Source organism: Pecten maximus, chromosome 6, assembly GCF_902652985.1.
Source record: "Pecten maximus chromosome 6, xPecMax1.1, whole genome shotgun sequence".
Classification (NCBI taxonomy): Eukaryota; Metazoa; Mollusca; class Bivalvia; order Pectinida; family Pectinidae; genus Pecten; species Pecten maximus.
The window spans coordinates 22,926,460-22,946,425 of NC_047020.1; the positions used below are offsets into that span (position 1 = coordinate 22,926,460).

The following is a 19,966-nucleotide window of genomic DNA, read 5'->3' on the forward strand; positions in this document are numbered from 1 at the left end:
CTGTAATTTGCGGATATGAGGATAATTTTTATTTCTTTGATACAAAGTCGGTGTCACATGTAAGTTTGGTTTTCCTCCGGGTACTTCAGCTTTCCTCCTCCAAAACCAGGCACGTCCTTAAAGTACCTTGGCTGTTAATAGGATGTTAAACAAAATGAACGTTTGTCACGAGTTGATATCACTGGGATTGATGCTAATTGGTATTGCGTGTATAACCAAAGCCACATTATCCGAGACAAGTTATTTAAGGCAACAGCATAGATAATGTAATTATGGTGTGTTATTCAAATCAGACTTTATGGTTCATTGTCCCCTGTTTTCTGCCAACAATACTGTTTCTCTCAAAATGACCAGCAGGCAACTGACAATTGAAGATTGTCGTCGTCCGTCCGTCCGTTGTCAGTTAACATTTGCTTCAAATCGCTACCAGTCAAAAAGGGGATCAGATTTGCATAAATGATTATTCTGACCCCCAAGGGGCTGCAGGGGTGGGGCCCAATAGGGGAAATTGAGGCAATTCCTTTAAATCGCTACTAGTTATACAGTTATGAATGGATTTGAACTTAATTTGGTCAGAAACATACTTGGGGGAAGGGGAATTTTTTTTGCGTTAACGGTGACGCTGACCCCCAGGGGCCAGAGGGGCGGGCCCAGTAGGGGTAATTGAGGAAATTCCTTTAAATCACTATTAGTTATAAAGTTATGAATCGATTTGAACCCAATTTGGTCAGAAATATCCTTGGGGGAAGGGAAACGGATTTTGCATAAATGTTGATTATAATCCCCAATGGGGCTAAAGGGGCTTGGCCCAATAGGGGAAATAGAGGTTATTCCTTTAAATTGCTACTTGTCATAAATTAAAGTTAAGAATTAATTTGGACCCAATTTACTCAGAAGCATCCGAGGAGAAATTTAAAAAAGGGGAACAGATTTTGCTGTGACCCTCCTTCCCATAACCATGCATAGCATCCCTGGATGTAAAGTGATAAACACAATTGTGATCTAAAAACAGGCCCAAGGGTCTATCCCCACCCTATGGGACATAGTTTCACAATCATGTAAAAACAATCCCTGATGTCTTTTCACACCCTTAGAGAGTCTGGACTTTTATTTCTTAAAAGCAGTTGGGATCCCCACACTATAACCATATATTGCATTGTTCTAGATTGACAAATAAAGCTACGTTTTAACGAATTGAACATGAACATTATTTTGACAGTAGATCTAATCCAACCAGGTGAGTGATACAGGCCCCGTGGGCCTCTTGTATCTCATTGTCATGGTTCCTACTTCATTTTCAATTTTGAGACTGGTCGGAAAACAAAATGCCACAAGGTGGGCAATTTTGAATTTGACAATTGGAGTTTGTTACCGCTTTATATTTACTGGGTACTGAATGGATATTTCTCAAATTTCTCTTTAATGTTCCCATTGGTCCCTAGTTGTGCTAGTTAAACTTTCAGTTTGTTGTGTTTGAAATCTACTTCCCTGGTATTTCCAATATTATTGGTGGTTTCCTTGTCCCTGATTGTACATATTCAGTATTGAGACAGACCGGTTTTATTTTGTTTAACGGCCTATAATAGATATGGCCATTTATGGACGGTATTGAGACAGAACTACAATCAAAAGTTTATCAAATGACTGAATGAAAAAGAAGAGAAAATATCAATCTTACTTGGAACCAATAAATATATTTTTCAATGATGGGCGCGTAAATTCTTATTGGATCTCTTCTTTAACACGGGTTATTTGGGGCTGATCATTTCCACTTAGTAACTTGGTCAGGACAATCCCAGGATCATTCAGATCAGTGAGAGCGGATTCCACTGTTGGAACTTGAGAAGAAGTTTGAAATGTGAAAAGTTTACGCACAGCAGACCACGATGGACTGACGACCTCAAAATCGGGACCTGTTTCTTTGAGAGAAATAATTTTAGCTATTTTGATACCAAAAATTGATTTCAACAAACATTATTGTGCAAGTTTGAGTATGTGTCAATTTTTATAAAAAAAAATATCAACTGCCGGCTGTTTATTATTCATTAAAAAGTGCTGACATTCACACGATATCGGAAATAAGATACCACTTTTCCAACCTTAAAAAAACAAATTACTTACATATATACATGTAATATTCTTTTCAGGGGTGGTAAATATATTTATAACGTTAATTTTGACGACGCCTGAGAGAACACAATATGCCTTTTGATCTGCATTTTTAATCTTAACGATTGAAGTAGAAAACGTCCCCCGTTCCTCGACACCTTATCAATAAGAATCTTCATTTACATCTTTATGTTGTAGATATTTCATCAGGTTAGAGTTATGCTAGTTATGTAATTATGGTTTATATTTCAACTTTAATATGTGATTCAGTAGTTACTTCCCTTGTTAATTCCTGTTAAAGGGAGATTGTCAATCATAATTTAAATGTCACTTTTCTCAGATTAGATATTGTATGTTGTATTTGTAATGTGATTTGATATTCTGTATAGGCTTTTCGGCGTATTTTAGATTTTCACATACAGGTATATCTATACATGATAGGAAAGAGAGAATGCTAATGTAACGATTAAAGTACTATTAAAAAGTAATTCATGGGAAGTACATTTCAGTTGTTGTCTGACCTTTGGTTTAAACAGTATTTTATTTTGTAAACAGCAAAGTTGTACACATTACATGAATGTAAGGATTCGAAATCAAGCCTAAAGCTTATATTAATTCGTCTCCTTATAAAAGAAATAGCAAAATATATACAGACGACGGTAAGTCAAAAGAGCATGGATATGGTAAGTTTAATACAAAGTTTAAACCAGAAAAATTAGGTAATAATGAAAATCATAATTCAAAATCTTAATCCATGTCCCAACTGTGTCAGTACCAGTATGTACATGATACATGTTGACACATATTCTATTTAATACATTATTATGATAAACATGTTATATATATATATTATATTTAGAGATATGATGCCATTGAAAGACAGATAAATAACCTTTAACGCACATTACGACAATTTGCTAATGCAATGTACTCTTCGAGAATTACATTTCAGTTGCTATCTTTCTTCGAAGTATATCCGTAATGAACTATCTTGCATATTACTATTGAAAGCTCGTACTATAAAGAAGTACATTTCAGTTTGTGTATACTCCTTATGCAATATAATTTATGTGCGACATAAACAAATTTAAATTTAAAAAAGGTCCGGGAAATTAAAAGTTGGTATCAAAATGAGGAAGTATGTTTTAATCTATTTTAAGGACCCATTATACATGATTTATGTTAATATTTTTGTATTATTATGTTAAGAGTTGTAAGGATTTTCTATATAGGTTATATACTAATTAATCATTTTTCACTGACCTCCTGTATTGCACCGGCAACATGACATGTCACCCCTTACTCGACTGATGGCGGACATGTTCAGATAACGACTAAGTAACGTTCTAGCTGGCTTATCAAGCTCCCAAAGGAATTTGACGATCCTTTGTTGCTTCAATACATCCTGTTCAATAGGGGTTGATATAAACGGACGAATGATTAAAGCCGGTCAGTCTGGGTACAATACTGGAATCTGACATGCAGTTATCCTATAGTGGGCTGTCTATGGAACTATGTAAGCTCCAAATGACACTCTTTTCAGCTCTGCTCCCCGCTCCATATTAATCTTAATTGCTCTAGCCATAGTGATATTGAAAGTTCCTTGTATCCTGACATTGATTAAACGTCTATGTAGATATATATAGATGTTTCCTAATGTGTTCAGATAGTATATACAAAAGAAAATATATGCTTGTGTCATAACCTTACCAGCTGTAGAACTGGAACATTATCTTCTGCGACTGCCAACGAAATATTGAAGAAAACTTATATAAGGAAATATTGGAGAAAACTTATATAACGAAATATTGGAGACCAACTCTTGTGCAAACCCTCGTTTACAAGATGCATACTAAGATTGAAATCACTTTGTTGATATTAATACTTTTTGTTTCACGTGTAAATAGTCTTTGTCCAGCAGGATGCGCGTGCCCTAGCGCCACGACGGTCAGCTGTAGCCCGGGATTTTCTACATTCCCATCACCACTAACCGATGATGTCAAAGTTCTTTCTCTTTCTGGAAACTACAAGACACACAACAAGATCCCGGCATTACACAATAGTGACTTTCAATCCATGCCTGGATTGGTTACGTTAAAGATGGCGCATTGCGAAATTAACGCAATTGCAGACGACACATTTTCATCATATACAAAATTAATGTATTTAGATTTGTCGAATAACAACATTCCAAGAATAACTGACAAAACATTTGCGGGACTTATCAATTTGGTGTCCCTTCAAATCAGCGGGAATCCGCATTGCGAGTTCAGTGAAAAGGCTTTTGATGGTCTTTCAAATCTACAAGAACTTTATATTGCCGACATGGACTTGGAACGTATAATTCCAGCTATGTTCGCAAGCTTGAAAAACCTTCGACTTTTGGATGTCCACGGAAACAAAATTTGGAAAATCGAATTCGATTTTGGATCTGTATTCCCCAACCTACAACATTTGGATGTATCAGAAAATGTTCTGAAGGGACTGCCAAAAAAGTACAATAACTCCTTTTCGAATATAAACACGTTAAAACTGTCGGGCAATCCTCTGCAATGTAATTGTGAATTACGATGGTTGAAACACGTATCGAAAAAGGTCCTTGATCCTGAATATGCAAGTGATGCATTAGTTTGCACTGGACCAGAACGACTGAAATTTGCTCCGATTTTGCGCGTTCCGGACTTGGAGTTTAAGTGTGTTCCACCGGAAATAATCAACTGTACAACTGAAACTTACGTGGTGATGGAAACGGCATCACTCCGGATGTTGTGTGAGTTGGCAGGAGATCCGTATCCGGAGGTAACCTGGACGAGATACGATGGAAAACAAGTGGAATTTACTTACGAAAACACTTCAAACTACTATGTTTCTAGAACAGGATCGTTGGATATTTTCAATGTCTCAAAGGCTGATGACGGTACATGGACTTTAGGTGTCACCAATACAATTGGCCATAAAAGTCGTCAGCTAAAAATTGTTGTTACCCGCAAAACAACAACGACATCCACAACAACAACAACAACAACATCGACGACGACGACAACAACAACAACAACGACAACAACCACACCTACAACGACCCCGACGACGACAACAACCACACCTACAACGACCCCGACGACGACAACAACCACGTCTACAACGACCCCGACGACGACAACAACCACGTCTACAACGCCGCCGACAAAAGCGATACCAGCAACATCAACAACGACGGCGACGACAGTACAGGGAACAGCAGCTAAAATTATTGGAGGAAGTAGTTTAAAGACCACAACTGGAAACTCAATTATAAACAGTAATGACCACAAACAAACCGGCGGAGGTACTGTAACACTAAACATACCTAATCACGTCAAACCAGACCCGACTAGCATCCCATCTGATGGTAATGACCATGGGGAGACAGGCGGTGGTAGCAATGAAAACAAAGCATCAGACAGTAAGGCAGATGTTCAAAGTGATGAGGGAGGAGGAATGAACATGATGATGATAGCGGGGGCCGGTGGGGGCGGTCTTTGTCTCATCGTCCTCATCGCCGTTACCGTCTACTGCGTGAAGAGGAAGAAGGGCAGTAACCGAGTGGAGGATATCAGCATCAAACAAGACGACGACTTCGACTCGGTCAGAACACCGCGTCGTCATCGTGTGACTAATGATTTCTAAAATACACGCATGTGAAGACAGCAGTTCTGTATTTCGCTCTGTATTGAGGATACTTCGAGGAAATGTGGTGCATTAATTTTATTTTCTGTTTGTTTGCTCCTGTTAAGAGCGCGAAACCAAACTCTAACACAGACACAAAATTGTGATTATTATGCAAAAATTGAAAACAAAACGTGAAGGATAAAATATCAAAGGGACCAGACGCACCGCAGAATTAAACTATGGTGTTTATCAATACTTCCTCACTTATCGCGATTTTCTGTTAGTAAGACTATGTATACACCGGTAAACGTTTCTGTGATTGACTGTGATAACCTTCTTATTGAAATACTTTGATGTCCCTGTGATAGTGTGATAACGTTTCTACTGAAATACATCCTGTGATAGTGTTTTACTGTTATATTTTTACTATGACTTTATTCTACCTGCGAGTAAATGTTCCTTTATTATGGACTCTACTAGAGCCAGCAACACCACTGGCGGGATACACCTGTCATATATTGATGTTTTATGTATTCGAAATTATTATCCACAATATCTAAATGTTAGGAATAAAACTAATGTTGAAATACGAAGTTTTATAAAAGATGCTTCTCCGACGAAGAGTAATTATGAAGGATTTGATCTGTACAAAATACTGTTGTGTATTTTGTACAAACCAAAAGTTACATAAATCAACACCCTCCAAATAGTTTAACTTAATTTTTATCTTTTAAAATAAGGTATTTTCATCTCTTAAAGTTAAAATGGAGAAGTGACCATTCGCACCATATCTATCTATATCATGTTATAAACGATTATTAGTAGGACGCTGTTATTGTTTTCATTTATTGTTGTTAATCATACATATTTCTATATTTTTTGACGCCCCTTTGTTGGTGTTAATTAGATATATTTCTATACCTTTTTGGGCGCCCCGTTATTGGTGTTAATTTTATATATTTCTATACCTTTTGGGGCGCCCCTTTGAAGATGCTAATGATTATATATATTTCTATACCTTTTGGGGCGCCTTTTTTTTGTGTTAATTAGATATATTTCTATACCTTTTGGGGCGCCCCTTAATTGGTGTTAATTAGATATATTTCTATACCTTTTGGAGCGCCCCTTTATTGGTGTTCATTAGATACATTTCTATACTATTTGGCGACCCTTTATTGGTGTTCATTAGATATATTTCCATACTATTTGGCGACCCTTTATTGGTGTTAATTACATATATTTCTATACTATTTGGCGACCCTTTATTGGTGTTCATTAGATTTATTTCTATACTATTTGGCGACCCTTTATTGGTGTTCATTAGATTTATTTCTATACTATTTGGCGACCCTTTATTGGTGTTCATTAGATTATTTCTATACTATTTGGCGACCCTTTATTGGTGTTCATTAGATAAATTTCTATACTATTTGGAGTCCCTTTATTGGTGTTCATTAGATAAATTTCTATACTATTTGGCGACCCTTTACTGGTTTTAATAAGATTTATTTCTATACTATTTGGTGCCCCTTTACTGGTTTTAATAAGATTTATTTCTATACTATTTGGCGACCCTTTATTGGTGTTCATTAGATTTATTTCTATACTATTTGGCGACCCTTTATTGGTGTTCATTAGATTATTTCTATACTATTTGGCGACCCTTTATTGGTGTTCATTAGATTATTTCTATACTATTTGGCGACCCTTTATTGGTGTTCATTAGATATATTTCTATACTATTTGGCGACCCTTTATTGGTGTTCATCAGATATATTTCTATACCTTTTGGCGCCCCTTTATTGGTGTTCATTAGACAAATTTCTATACTATTTGGCGACCCTTTATTGGTATTCATTAGATATATTTCTATACCTTTTGGCGACCCTTTATTGGTGTTCATTAGATATATTTCTATACTATTTGGCGACCCTTTATTGGTGTTCATTAGATACATTTCTATACTATTTGGCGACCCTTTATTGGTGTTCATTAGACATATTTCTATACTATTTGGCGACCCTTTATTGGTGTTCATTAGACATATTTCTATACTATTTGGCGACCCTTTATTGGTGTTCATTAGATATATTTCTACACTATTTGGCGACCCTTTATTGGTGTTCATTAGATATATTTCTATACTATTTGGCGACCCTTTATTGGTGTTCATTAGATATATTTCTATACTATTTGGCGACCCTTTATTGGTGTGCATTAGATAAATTTCTATACTATTTGGCGACCCTTTATTGGTGTTCATTAGATATATTTCTATACTATTTGGCGACCCTTTATTGGTGTGCATTAGATATATTTCTATACTTTTTGGCGACCCTTTATTGGTGTTCATTAGATAAATTTCTATACTATTTGGTGCCCCTTTACTGGTTTTAATAAGATATGTTTCTATACCTTTTGGCGACCCTTTATTGGTGTTCATTAGATATATTTCTATACTATTTGGCGACCCTTTATTGGTGTTCATTAGATATATTTCTATACTATTTGGCGACCCTTTATTGGTGTTCATTAGATAAATTTCTATACTATTTGGCGACCCTTTATTGGTGTTCATTAGATATATTTCTATACTATTTGGCGACCATTTATTGGTGTGCATTAGATAAATTTCTATACCTTTTGGCGACCCTTTATTGGTGTTCATTAGATAAATTTCTATACTATTTGACGACCCTTTATTGGTGTTCATTAGATTTATTTCTATACTATTTGGCGACCCTTTACTGGTTTTAATCAGATATATTTCTATACCGTTTGGTGCCCCTTTATTGGTGTTCATTAGATATATTTCTACACTATTTGGCGACCCTTTATTGGTGTTCATTAGATAAATTTCTATACTATTTGGCGACCCTTTATTGGTGTTCATTAGATATATTTCTATACTATTTGGCGTCCCTTTATTGGTGTTCATTAGATTTATTTCTATACTATTTGGCGACCCTTTATTGGTGTTCATTAGATATATTTCTATACTATTTGGCGACCCTTTATTGGTGTTCATTAGATTTATTTCTATACTATTTGGCGTCCCTTTATTGGTGTTCATTAGATATATTTCTATACCTTTTGGTGCCTGCTGATGAGTAATGTATATGCTGTCGGCGATATGTTGAATAAATATATTTTCAAGTTATTTGCAGCATAAATAAAAGACATGTCTTGTGTCTTGAAACATGAGTCACGACTTGAATTGTCATTGTCAATGGCAAAAAGCTTCCTAGACCAAAGTATAGCTTATCTACTGGTTGTCTATCTACATGATGTATATTAATCACTAGTTCGAATGTTCCCGCACACATGAATTGGCATGTTTCAAAAAAAAAAAAAAAAAAAAAACAGAATAAAAAATATTTTAACCGTGCAGTAGCAGAGAGGTATGGCAAGCCAAATTGTCATTTATTCATGTAGAAATGTTGACCAAGTACTTGAGATGTTACATTTTTTTTAAACGATATCTAATTTATCTTATATGATTCATCGTACAGTATCTGTTATACGGCACATGTATATGTTATATAATGTAAGGTTTCTAATAAGTATATAAGATATTTCATTCATTTTATGAGGTATCTAATGTATTATACAAAATATGTAATATGATATATATTAATTATTTACTATATAACACATCTCATAGTATACAAGGCACAATACTGCTCCACGCCTTAGAGAGGACGAGTTTATTGTAAATAATGTCTTTTTGAAAACACTCGTTAATATTTTGAATTACTAGTCACATCGTTTTATTGTGTTATTGATTATAATACCAGTATCAAAACAAACTTCTATGATATAATTGTGTATTCTGCTGGAGAAAATCAATGATCCTGCAATACAGAACACTTTATTTGATAAGGTTGATATAGTAGGAAAACGCTGTCTCAGAATATTGACTTATCCTAAGTGCAGCAACAATATATAGGAACTAAAGTGTTCACGGAGGTACTATACTGGAAAATGCGTTTGAGCCTGGTCTAAGCCTCGCTTAGTACCACTATTATTTGGCTCTGTTATCATTTCAGATATATATATACATTTGTAATTGGTCACCGACGACTTTAACATAATTCATCTGTTATAATTCAATTATTATTTCTAAATATAACGGAATTCAAATAAATGCACGTATATCTCTAGATATTTCCAGACAAATTGTGTGATATCATTCTTCTTTATCCTGTGTTTAATTTCTAAGGAAGATATTCAAAGTTCAATTAATTCCCCTTTAAAAATGTATGATCGCAAACTGTACCAAGGATGTGATGTGATGTATCTTGATTTAAATGCCAAAACTATGCGGTTATTATTTGATATCATATTTTAGTAGATGTATTGGCTTTGAAATTAGTTTCAGGTGGTAGGTTTTTTATCATTAAGTTTAAGTCGGTATTATACTTACGTTCCATGTAAATACTTGTTATTAATTTATTTATTTCGTTTTTTTCCTTCTTGATTTAATGTATTGTAATGGTGTTGGTTGGCGTTATGTATCATATATACATATAACATATGTATATATGTGTGTTATGAAATGTTTATTTTCATATTGCTTTGCGAAGGATTTACGGGAGTACAGTTATTTATATCACAAATTCAAATAAATTGCGATTTAGGCACCAACTACAATGACGTGTCCAAGTCTTTCACATGACACCATGTTCATATGCGTCACTGTTATTTCAAAATCGTGAAAGTGTTTTCAAAGTCTGTGGTTGTGTTGTTGTTTCGGGTATCCAGGTATTGTCGTTAGTCACAGTATTGTCACACAACATATACATATCTAAACATATCTCCCTTGCTTTGTTTTAAATTTGAAAAGTTTGTTGCAAAATAAATTTATTGATTTCGAGTTTGTGTTGTTGGATTATTATTCACATATTGCTTTCCGTTCATGTTTTAGGGTTCAAAACATTCTTTGGGTTTATCTTAAAACGTTCAGGCATGTGTGCTTAACGCTTGTCGCAACCTTGTGAAATCCACCACTTTTAAATCTGTTCCCATTTTAATACGTTTTCATGGCGTGAAACGACTGATCCGTAATGAGTTAATTCCTTATGTGTGAATGCATATTGAACGGGAACCTTGAATCAAGTAAAATATATATGAAATATTGACTGAAACATTGCTTCAACACTGAAGCATTGCTTCGGCAATGAAAACGCAATGGAACACGGCATCCACAATAAAGCATTGCTTCCGCAGTGAAACATTGCTTCTACACTAAAACATTGCTTCTACACTAAAACATTACTTCCAAAGTGAACATTGCTTCCAGAAGGAAACACATTTGCACATTGCATCCTCAATTTAACATTTATTTCACAATGAAAAATGCTCTCACAGCGAGAAATTGCTTCCACAACGAAGCATTGAATCCACAATATTAATGTAACATTGGATCCACACTGCTTCAATAACTGAGCATTGCTCCAACAAAAAATACAGTGGGACATTTCTTCGACAATGAAACATTGCTTCTACAGTGAATATTTTTTCCTTCGTGAAACATCAATTGCATTCACAATGAAACATTGTTTAACAATCAAAATTTGCTTCCACAATAGAACATTGCTGCCATAATGAAACATAACTGAACATTGCATTCACAGTAAAGCATTGCTTCAACAATGATACACAGTGGTATTGTTGTTGCACAGTGAAACATTGCTTCCATAGTGAAATAATACTTCAACAGTGAAAAATTGCTTCCACAATGAAATATTGTTTTCACAATGAAATATTACTTTCACAGTGAAATATTGTTTTCACGATGAAATTAATTTTGAAGATACTAAATTTACCGATCAAACAAATATATCTTGAGTAACTTGTTTTGTTTTTAGATTGCATATAAAGGTCACAATCTTGAATTTCACTTTTTAAAATTCATATGTATTGTTCAATTTTTCATTACACTTTGTTCTGATGCATTTTTACTTTGTTTTGCACTTCAATTTAGAGGTAGTTTCCAAAACCGTGTTTCTTAACGTTTCGCTAATTATAATCATATAAAATCAACCGTATACTCTGTCAAAGACGTACCAACGAACATGCAACCAGTCAAACAAGACATTGAGATTTTAAAAATTGGATCATAGACGATAGACTTTTAGTTTAAGAGTTTAAATGATGTTTTATCCATCAACAAGGATGTGTTAATGAAGGGCTAACGGCACAGATCAGAGAGGACGACTGTAAACGAAATGCATAGCAAATTTAACAAAATGCAATAAGCCAAGTTTCAGTGTGAATCAGGTGTTATAATGGTCATGTTTCAAAAATGTTAATGTTCCTTCTTATTCGTAAAGTTTCTTTCAGCATACAAATACATGTACATAAAATGTGGTGTTTATGTAATCATTTAAGCATTGAACGGCTTTCAGTTGGCATTCATAGTCAATATGAATGCCAACTAAACAGAGGCAAATTATATTCAACATGAAGCGCTAGCGCGCTTCATGGAATTTGCCTCTGTCCAGTTGGCATTCATATTGACTATGAATGCCAACTGAAAGCCGTTCAATGCTTATATCTACCATCTGCGATTTTTTATTTGTCGTGCGATTTTTTTTGAAATTTTCAAACTATATCAGTGTTGACGCTTTTCATGTAAGCGTCATATGTAACGCCTCGCATACAATACTGTTACAAAATGTTGTATTTACCAACTATGTTGTACTACCCATCATAGGGTGATCATGGTAATGAGGCCGGACGTTATTTTTAGTACTAAATGTACAGCTAACTCCTCATTTAATTATATATTTGAAACCACCCCGTGGATAATGTTTTCACATTAGATGTTTCATGTAAATCTTATATGTTATATCAGATGGTGCTAATTAAATCATTCCACATTTCACTAGAATATAGGAGCTTAAGAAGATATATGGTTTACACGTAATTATATGATGACAATATAATACTCGCCTACTCAGTTGGAATCAAAAACATATTACATGTCTCACATACCGGTATCACCACTGCCACGCCCTTACTGGACGTCATTACTTTGGAGCTTGTGTATAATCACATATGCATATGGATTTATCTATCAAATGTAGTTCCTGATCCTATATCGGGCCGTGGTACTCCATCGCATGCCCTGGGTGTGATATTTACATTCATATCTTACATAATGGGCGAATATGGTATTCCGTTCACTGTCTGAGATATGATATTAATATTTTACTATCATCAGCGCTATAGTACATATATCAAATTTTCTGTAATATATTTTCGTTGTGTGATTCATGTAATATGAACATGGTACAACTTACAGTGTAAGTAATTTATTTATCTATTTATTTCTGTATTTATTGTCGCTGGTTGATATACACAGTACTGTGTAACCATCGCTTACTGCTGTGATCTTGTATATCATCAGGTTGATTAAAACGTAAGGAACTGAAAAAAAAACCACTTAATTTTTTCTCCCATACTTCACAGGCTCATTATTCGGTCTAGGCCATTTTTACCGGGACAATCGCCTGAATTTAAAAAAATGCAGGGTTATCCGGCGGTTGCTAGGGAAAAGATAAATAGAATCTATCATGGGTCTGTTCCGTGGACAGGGATATCTCAACCCGAGTGTAAGAGTTTTGCCAGTCAGCACGAGGCTTGCCGAGTGCTGGCCAGCCAAGTTCTTACATGAGGGTTGAGATATCCTTGTTCGTGGAACAGACCCATGATTGATTATTTTTCTCACATACTTGCAACCAAACGTAAGTTTTTATGAAAGTTTTTTTATCGCACCATCGGGAGCCGCGGTGGTCGAGTGGTTAAGGTTTTTCTCCGGGTACTCCGGCTTTCCTCCACCTCCAAAACCTGGCACGTCCTTAAATGACCCTGGCTGTTAATAGGACGTTAAACAAAAACAAACAAACCAAATATCGCACCATCCAATGCTCCTTGGAATTAATCCGAAGGGTTCTGATGTTAATATCGCCTTTCAAGCTGCCTTGTGGCGATTTAACATCAGAACTCGACCCATACAGAAAACGAGCAATTTTTCCGACCCACCCTCAGGTCGGCGTTTGAACAATATTTCCCCTTATTCCCTTCAACCTGGCACATAAAATGTATACATCGATTAAAAGGTAAGATATTATTTTATTAGCTTACATACATATTTTACTCACTGGTCATCTTTCACTATATATATCCGTCAACATTCTTTTCAAACCTGTTTTCAGCATAGTTTTGAAAATGGCCGCCACCGTCAGGACACATGATCTCGCGAGATTTTAATGTAAACAGATCGGACAAAAGTCCCTTGTGACGAGATTTGGGTCACGTGATTAGCTATGGTGGTAGCTTTGAAGTTCTCTGAAAACGAGATGGCAAAGTATGCGGACGGATATATTTAGTGAACAATGACCAGTGAGTAATATATGTATGTAAGCTAATAAAATTTTATCTTACCTTTTAATTGATGTATACCTTTTATGTGTCAGATTGAGGGGAAATGGAGTAAATGTTGGTCAAACGCCGACCTGAGGGTAGGTCGGAAAAATTGCTCATTTTCTGTATGTAAGAAGTTCTGACGTATAGATACGTAGTAAGATCGTCAGAAAATTCGGACTACTTGGAATGTGCGTGAAAATTGATAACGTCATCATTTTACGTTGAGTAACCTGTCGTAAATTATGACGTCATCAATTTTGACGCACATTCCAAGGAGCATTGAAGATGGCGCGATGAGAAACTTTCATAAAAAAATTACGTTTGGTTGCAAGTACATGTATGTGAGAAAAATAATCAATCACGGGTCTGTTTCGCGAACAAGGATATCTCAACCCTCGTGTAAGAGTTTGGCTGGCCAGCACTCGGTAAGCCTCGTGCTGACTGGCCAAACTCTTACACTCGGGTTGAGATATCCCTATCGACGGAACAGACCCGTGATAGATTATATAAGTCCTTGGCTGCCTATTTCCGCTTTACCAGCGGTACTGTTTACCCGTATAGTCTTTGATTTGGGTGTGTCCTTTCAATCCCGTGTTTCATCATTTCACTGTCTATGGCTGTTTTGTTGTGTCATCTGTGATTTCCATGACTTCCCCATATTTTTTCGCTTTACACTCAAATTATTCAATATGTTAGGTATAGACCATTAACCCATCTGATCCGTAAATGTGTTGTAACGATATATGAAATACCTAGGTGTAAACAAAACCACAATTCTATATCAAACAAGGTCACGAGGGCAAGAGCACGGATGTCATTTAAGACAAGACATTAAGACCAATGTAGGCCTAGTATAATGTTAATTCTGTAGCATACATGTATATAACTAATTGTCCATTATGAAAACTTCAATCTTTAATCAATATATATACAATGTATACAAGCAAAACAATAAGAAAAATGATTAAGTGTCTGAACTATAAAAAAACAATGTAAAATTCATTATGATTATGCATATATTACATGATTTGGTTAGGATATTATGCATATTTGTATACAACAATATAATACATTTAATCAAACATAACAACATTAAATATACATTTTCATTTATTTCCGAATTCCTGTGGTGTTATGATGAGAATTACAATTTGCAATGAAGGCAGAAATTTGAAAACACAATGTTTGTTTTTAGTGGTTTGGCACTATCAAGATAATCGTAATATACATGAAATGTTAGCAATTGAAAATGGAAGAGAACAATGGCCAACAATCAAAATTTGAATACACACATATGTATAAAAATGATAAATTTACCATTCGATGCCTAAATATTCTATGCTAATATTCCATTCGCTTCATATTCAAATTAATAGACTTTCTTTCATCAAAGCAGTGTTGTAGAATATACTTATCACACAAACGCCTGTCGTCGATGGCGTGTAGACCTGGTATTTTCGGTAAAAGTAGTACCTACTTTCTTCTTGGCTGATGCACATTTAAACAGAAGTATCAGCAGAGTTGTGATGACAATTAAACTACAGCCACCTACTACAGACGCCACGATGATACCCGTATAACCCCAGCCACTCTCCGATGATCCCTGGGAAGTTTGGTGATTGAAATCGGCCGTTCTAGGATGTTCAGGTGTTTTGTAGTTTGTTTGTTTAATTGTGAAAGGAATCTGTGTTGGAGCTGTCCTCGCAGAAGCGATATGTTGCGTTGAAAACAATGGTGCTGTAGGGTTTCTTGACGTTGTATGGCTGTTGGTGGTTGGTGCCGATGTACCCCTTTTCCTCCCTGTGGTTTGTATAGTTGGCGACAGTGTATTCATCCAATGTCGACTTCCCGTCGCTGTTTTAGTGGGTGTTGATGGAATCGTCATTGGTGCATTAACTTGAATATCAACTTTGAAGTCTCTCTCAACTATACCTTCTGGGTTCGATACTTTCAATGTCCAACTGCCACTGTCTGCCGATGAGATTGGAAATACATGTAACGATCCATTTTCAAACACAGAAAATGATCCTAACGTGGAATTGTAGGGATACAGCAGGTCTCCGCTGGGAGTTTTCCACTCTACATATGGGAAAGGATCACCAGATATATTGCATGTAATTTGAAATCCATCCCCCGTCGTTAACTTTGACGAAATTTTGTCACAGTCAATGATTTTCGGTGGCTGACATTTTAAGCTGGAATCAAGGACGTGCGAAAGTGGCATATATTGAAGTCGGCTCGGCCCGGCACAAATGAGCGCGTCTGTGATGTTTCTGAGTGCTGGAGAATTCTTTAGGTTTTTTACCTGACAATTGCATTGCCACGAGTTAAGGCCAATGTATACTGTTTGTAGTTTGGACATAGATTCCCATACTTTTTCATCTAACGCTGTCAGTGAGTTTGAGGAAATATCCAGTACTTTCAATGCAGGAAATAAACTCATGTGCTCTGTTCCAAGATTCTTGATTGAATTACCATGTATGTCCAAGACTTTTAAAACATTTAAACAGTCAAAAACATGCAAGTCTATTTCCAGTAAGTTAATTTCTCCTAGATACAGTTCCTGAAGCGCAGGAAGTTCCCGGAAAGTACCATCGAGGATTTTAATACCTGAATTTCCAGATAAGTCTAGAACTTCCAATTTTGCGAGTCCGGTGAATGTTGCTGGTCCGATCTGTTTGATATTGTTGTGATTTAGTTTTAGTTGCCTGAGTTCTTTAAATCTTCTAAAAGTGTAATTGTCAATAACCTCTATATCATTAAAACTGAATGTAAAGTGACGGAGATCGGCAAGGTTTGGTAAGTCAGTTGACTGAACACGCTGAAAACTGTTGTGTAAGGTCACATTCCCAGCCAGATGTAACGATTTCGTGAGTTCCGAAATGTCCGTGGGGATTGTTTGAAGACCGGCATCACATGATACTGTGACATTGTAATGACACCGGCACATGTTCGGACATTCGTATGTCCCGGATGTAAAGTTCATCAGTATAAGGTAAATCATAAAGTGTAGAAGCGCGTCCATTTTCGTAGTTATTCAAAATTTAAGAACAAATGTATGCCCCTTTTACAGCCAAATCTGTTTGCTTCACTGAGATTCTGTTTAATATCTCAAATTGTATTTATTTTTTTTTCAATTTGGAAAAGTCGTATGCCACAAAGAAAAACAAATTTCACTCACAATCCGTGAGCTACTGACGAAATGATGAATAGTTTACCTTAAACGGAGACCGAAGTGGAACTCTATGTCTACGATTCTGATTTATATACCGGTTGATTTTGATACGTAATATTTAAATTAGATATAATTGTTTTACCGGTGTACATTCACCTGCCTACATATATACGTGTATCAGCTAATAATAGTCAGCCTATCGTTATGTCATTGTCGTAAATCCGTCATAGGAAAGGCGTTATCATTTTGACGGATAACGCATACTTCACGATTTGTCGTCTTAAAGCTTTATTTCAATTTCATTTTGCCGATATTCGATAATTCAGCAACCGTATACGTTTAGATAAGACTACAGGTTTGTATGAAGGCCGTATCGGTCTATCGACCAGATGAATTTCAGAATGAAAGAAGAGCATAATTGAGATTTCACAGTGCGTGAAATAAATATTGAATTATTGTTTCCTTTTTTTCATTTTAAATGTCTAATGAAAGTTAACAATACTTCTAGCAAGGTGTGTCAGTTCCGAGATTTCTGACGAATATTTGTTTGTCTTATCCATAGTAGGATGGAACTTATCCACGAATAAATAGATATTGCATTTCGTTATTCTGGAAACAAACAAGACAATCATGGACGATCAACTTCCGTTGTGTAAACTCACGTAGTGTTAATGTAAGGTTAATCGGAATCTTTTATTCACTATGTTTACAATATACTAATAGATAAAGATAAGTAAAGGTAAATGTTATTATTAATTATTAAACATATGGAAATGTTAAATGGTGGAGTATATACTGCCGGACGGATTTACACAGAACGTCGGGGGCGGTGTGATACAATACGGTTGATAATATAATGGATAGTTTTATTAGAATATAAGATTGTTTATTTAGTACATAACGACAGTGACATTTCACAGTCGTACAATTACCTCCCGTTGGTCTGTCGTAAAGAATCTAATTCTTCCAGCCGCAAAATGCCCCTCCCTCTTCATGCTTGGGGATGGACTAAGTACATGGTTGCTTGATCCCCATTGGATACTGTTACCGACTGATCTGAAGCATTTTGATTGAAATTAAAATCAATACTGTGTAGTTAAATCTACATGGTGTTTGTTACAACTGAAATAGACAATATTGTTAATGAAGGTGAAAGGCCCAAAAGATATGACTGTCTGATAACGTGGATATGATATAAAGCTAGCCCAATAATAAAGGATATTTACTCAAATTCTCCCGACTTTGTTGATAGCTAAAGTAGGAATAAATGATAAAATATTTAAACATTCAGTAAACACACATATTGTATACCAATATAACTTCTGTAATTAACTAAACTTTTGTATGATTAGTACGTTGTCGAAAATCCAGAACGGAAATTTAAAACTACTGTTTATTTATATATGTATATGTTTTTCCTTTAAACAAGGAAAGCTAGCTCCTCAATCATGTAGTTGTGTCATGCATGTATTTATATCATTTAAAAAACTAATCTAAATCTAAATGCCCCCCCCCCCCCCCCCCCCCCCCCCCCAAAAAAAAAAGAAATAAATAAAACAACGCAAGTTAACAAATTCATATATAAGATTACAAATATACAACATAGTCTTATAATTTTATACAAAAACATAGACGCTTTTAACTCCACATCATTACTCGGTCGATACTGATCACAGAAAATCCATTGATAAGAGTCGTTTTTATTGAATGTCTCCCTAATCTTAAACATTACTTTTTTGACAAGTGCTTTCTCTTAACTATGAACTGTGCTGATAATTTTGTGATATATACTATAATCTTTAAACTCAAAATAAAATACGGTTTATATAATATTAATTATAATGTAAGCGTGTCTTGTACATTCAGTTGGTTATTTTTATTTACATCAAGTAAATATTAAAAAAAAAAACCACATGATATGTGAGATTTGACCCTGAACTTAAATTGGGTTAAAAACATTATGTTCCATGATGATTCAAACGACTTAATGTTTTGATGCCGTTTACCTACCAATTGTAGGTGTTAGAAATTGTAACTATACAACGGAATTGGTCCACTTAAACGTTTAGATAAATCTTGAAATACCGACTTCATAAAAAGTGTTACTAATATTCGTTGGATCTGACATGTGGTTTAGACTTAGTTCTTGTCTGAATATTTTTATTTACATAACACGTTACACAGGGGGCTGAAATGTGTAGTATAAACTGCTGTATAATTCCCATTAAATCATTCACTAAAACAATAAAAAAAACTTGGGGGGGGGGGGGGGGGGGGGGGTGTCAAACGCTGCTGATCTACAATTGAAATGGACAAAGTACACCATCAATTGGAATAATAACAATAAGAAAATGTTTAAAGGAATGACCTACATTATATTTACCATCATTTAAATCCCTTGGTATGATTTAAGGTGAAACTGTCGCCATTCTCATCTAATTTCGACAACCAGATATTGGCAATCTCATGAATTCCTCAAATCCTGTAAGATTATGATACCATCCTAAAGTACACAAGTTTTGACCAAAATAAAAACAACCGAAAAAGCAATCAAATTAATCTTTACTTTTACCATACATTTTAATACAAATACATGAGGGA

General features: G+C 35.2%; 2 protein-coding genes across 2 annotated transcripts; one reads left to right on the plus strand and one right to left on the minus strand.

Moving 5' to 3' along the window:
* The first annotated feature begins 3,954 nt into the window (after nt 1-3,954).
* On the plus strand, nt 3,955-6,615 carry LOC117330103 (leucine-rich repeat and fibronectin type III domain-containing protein 1-like protein). Its single transcript, XM_033888322.1, has one exon. It carries the CDS (start codon nt 3,955-3,957, stop codon nt 5,773-5,775), a length of 1,821 nt encoding a protein of 606 aa, XP_033744213.1. The 3' UTR covers nt 5,776-6,615.
* An 8,551-nt stretch (nt 6,616-15,166) lies between these two features.
* On the minus strand, nt 15,167-17,409 carry LOC117329275 (leucine-rich repeat-containing protein 24-like). Its single transcript, XM_033887138.1, has one exon. It carries the CDS (start codon nt 17,213-17,215, stop codon nt 15,605-15,607), a length of 1,611 nt encoding a protein of 536 aa, XP_033743029.1. The 5' UTR covers nt 17,216-17,409; the 3' UTR covers nt 15,167-15,604.
* Between the last annotated feature and the right edge of the window lie 2,557 nt (nt 17,410-19,966).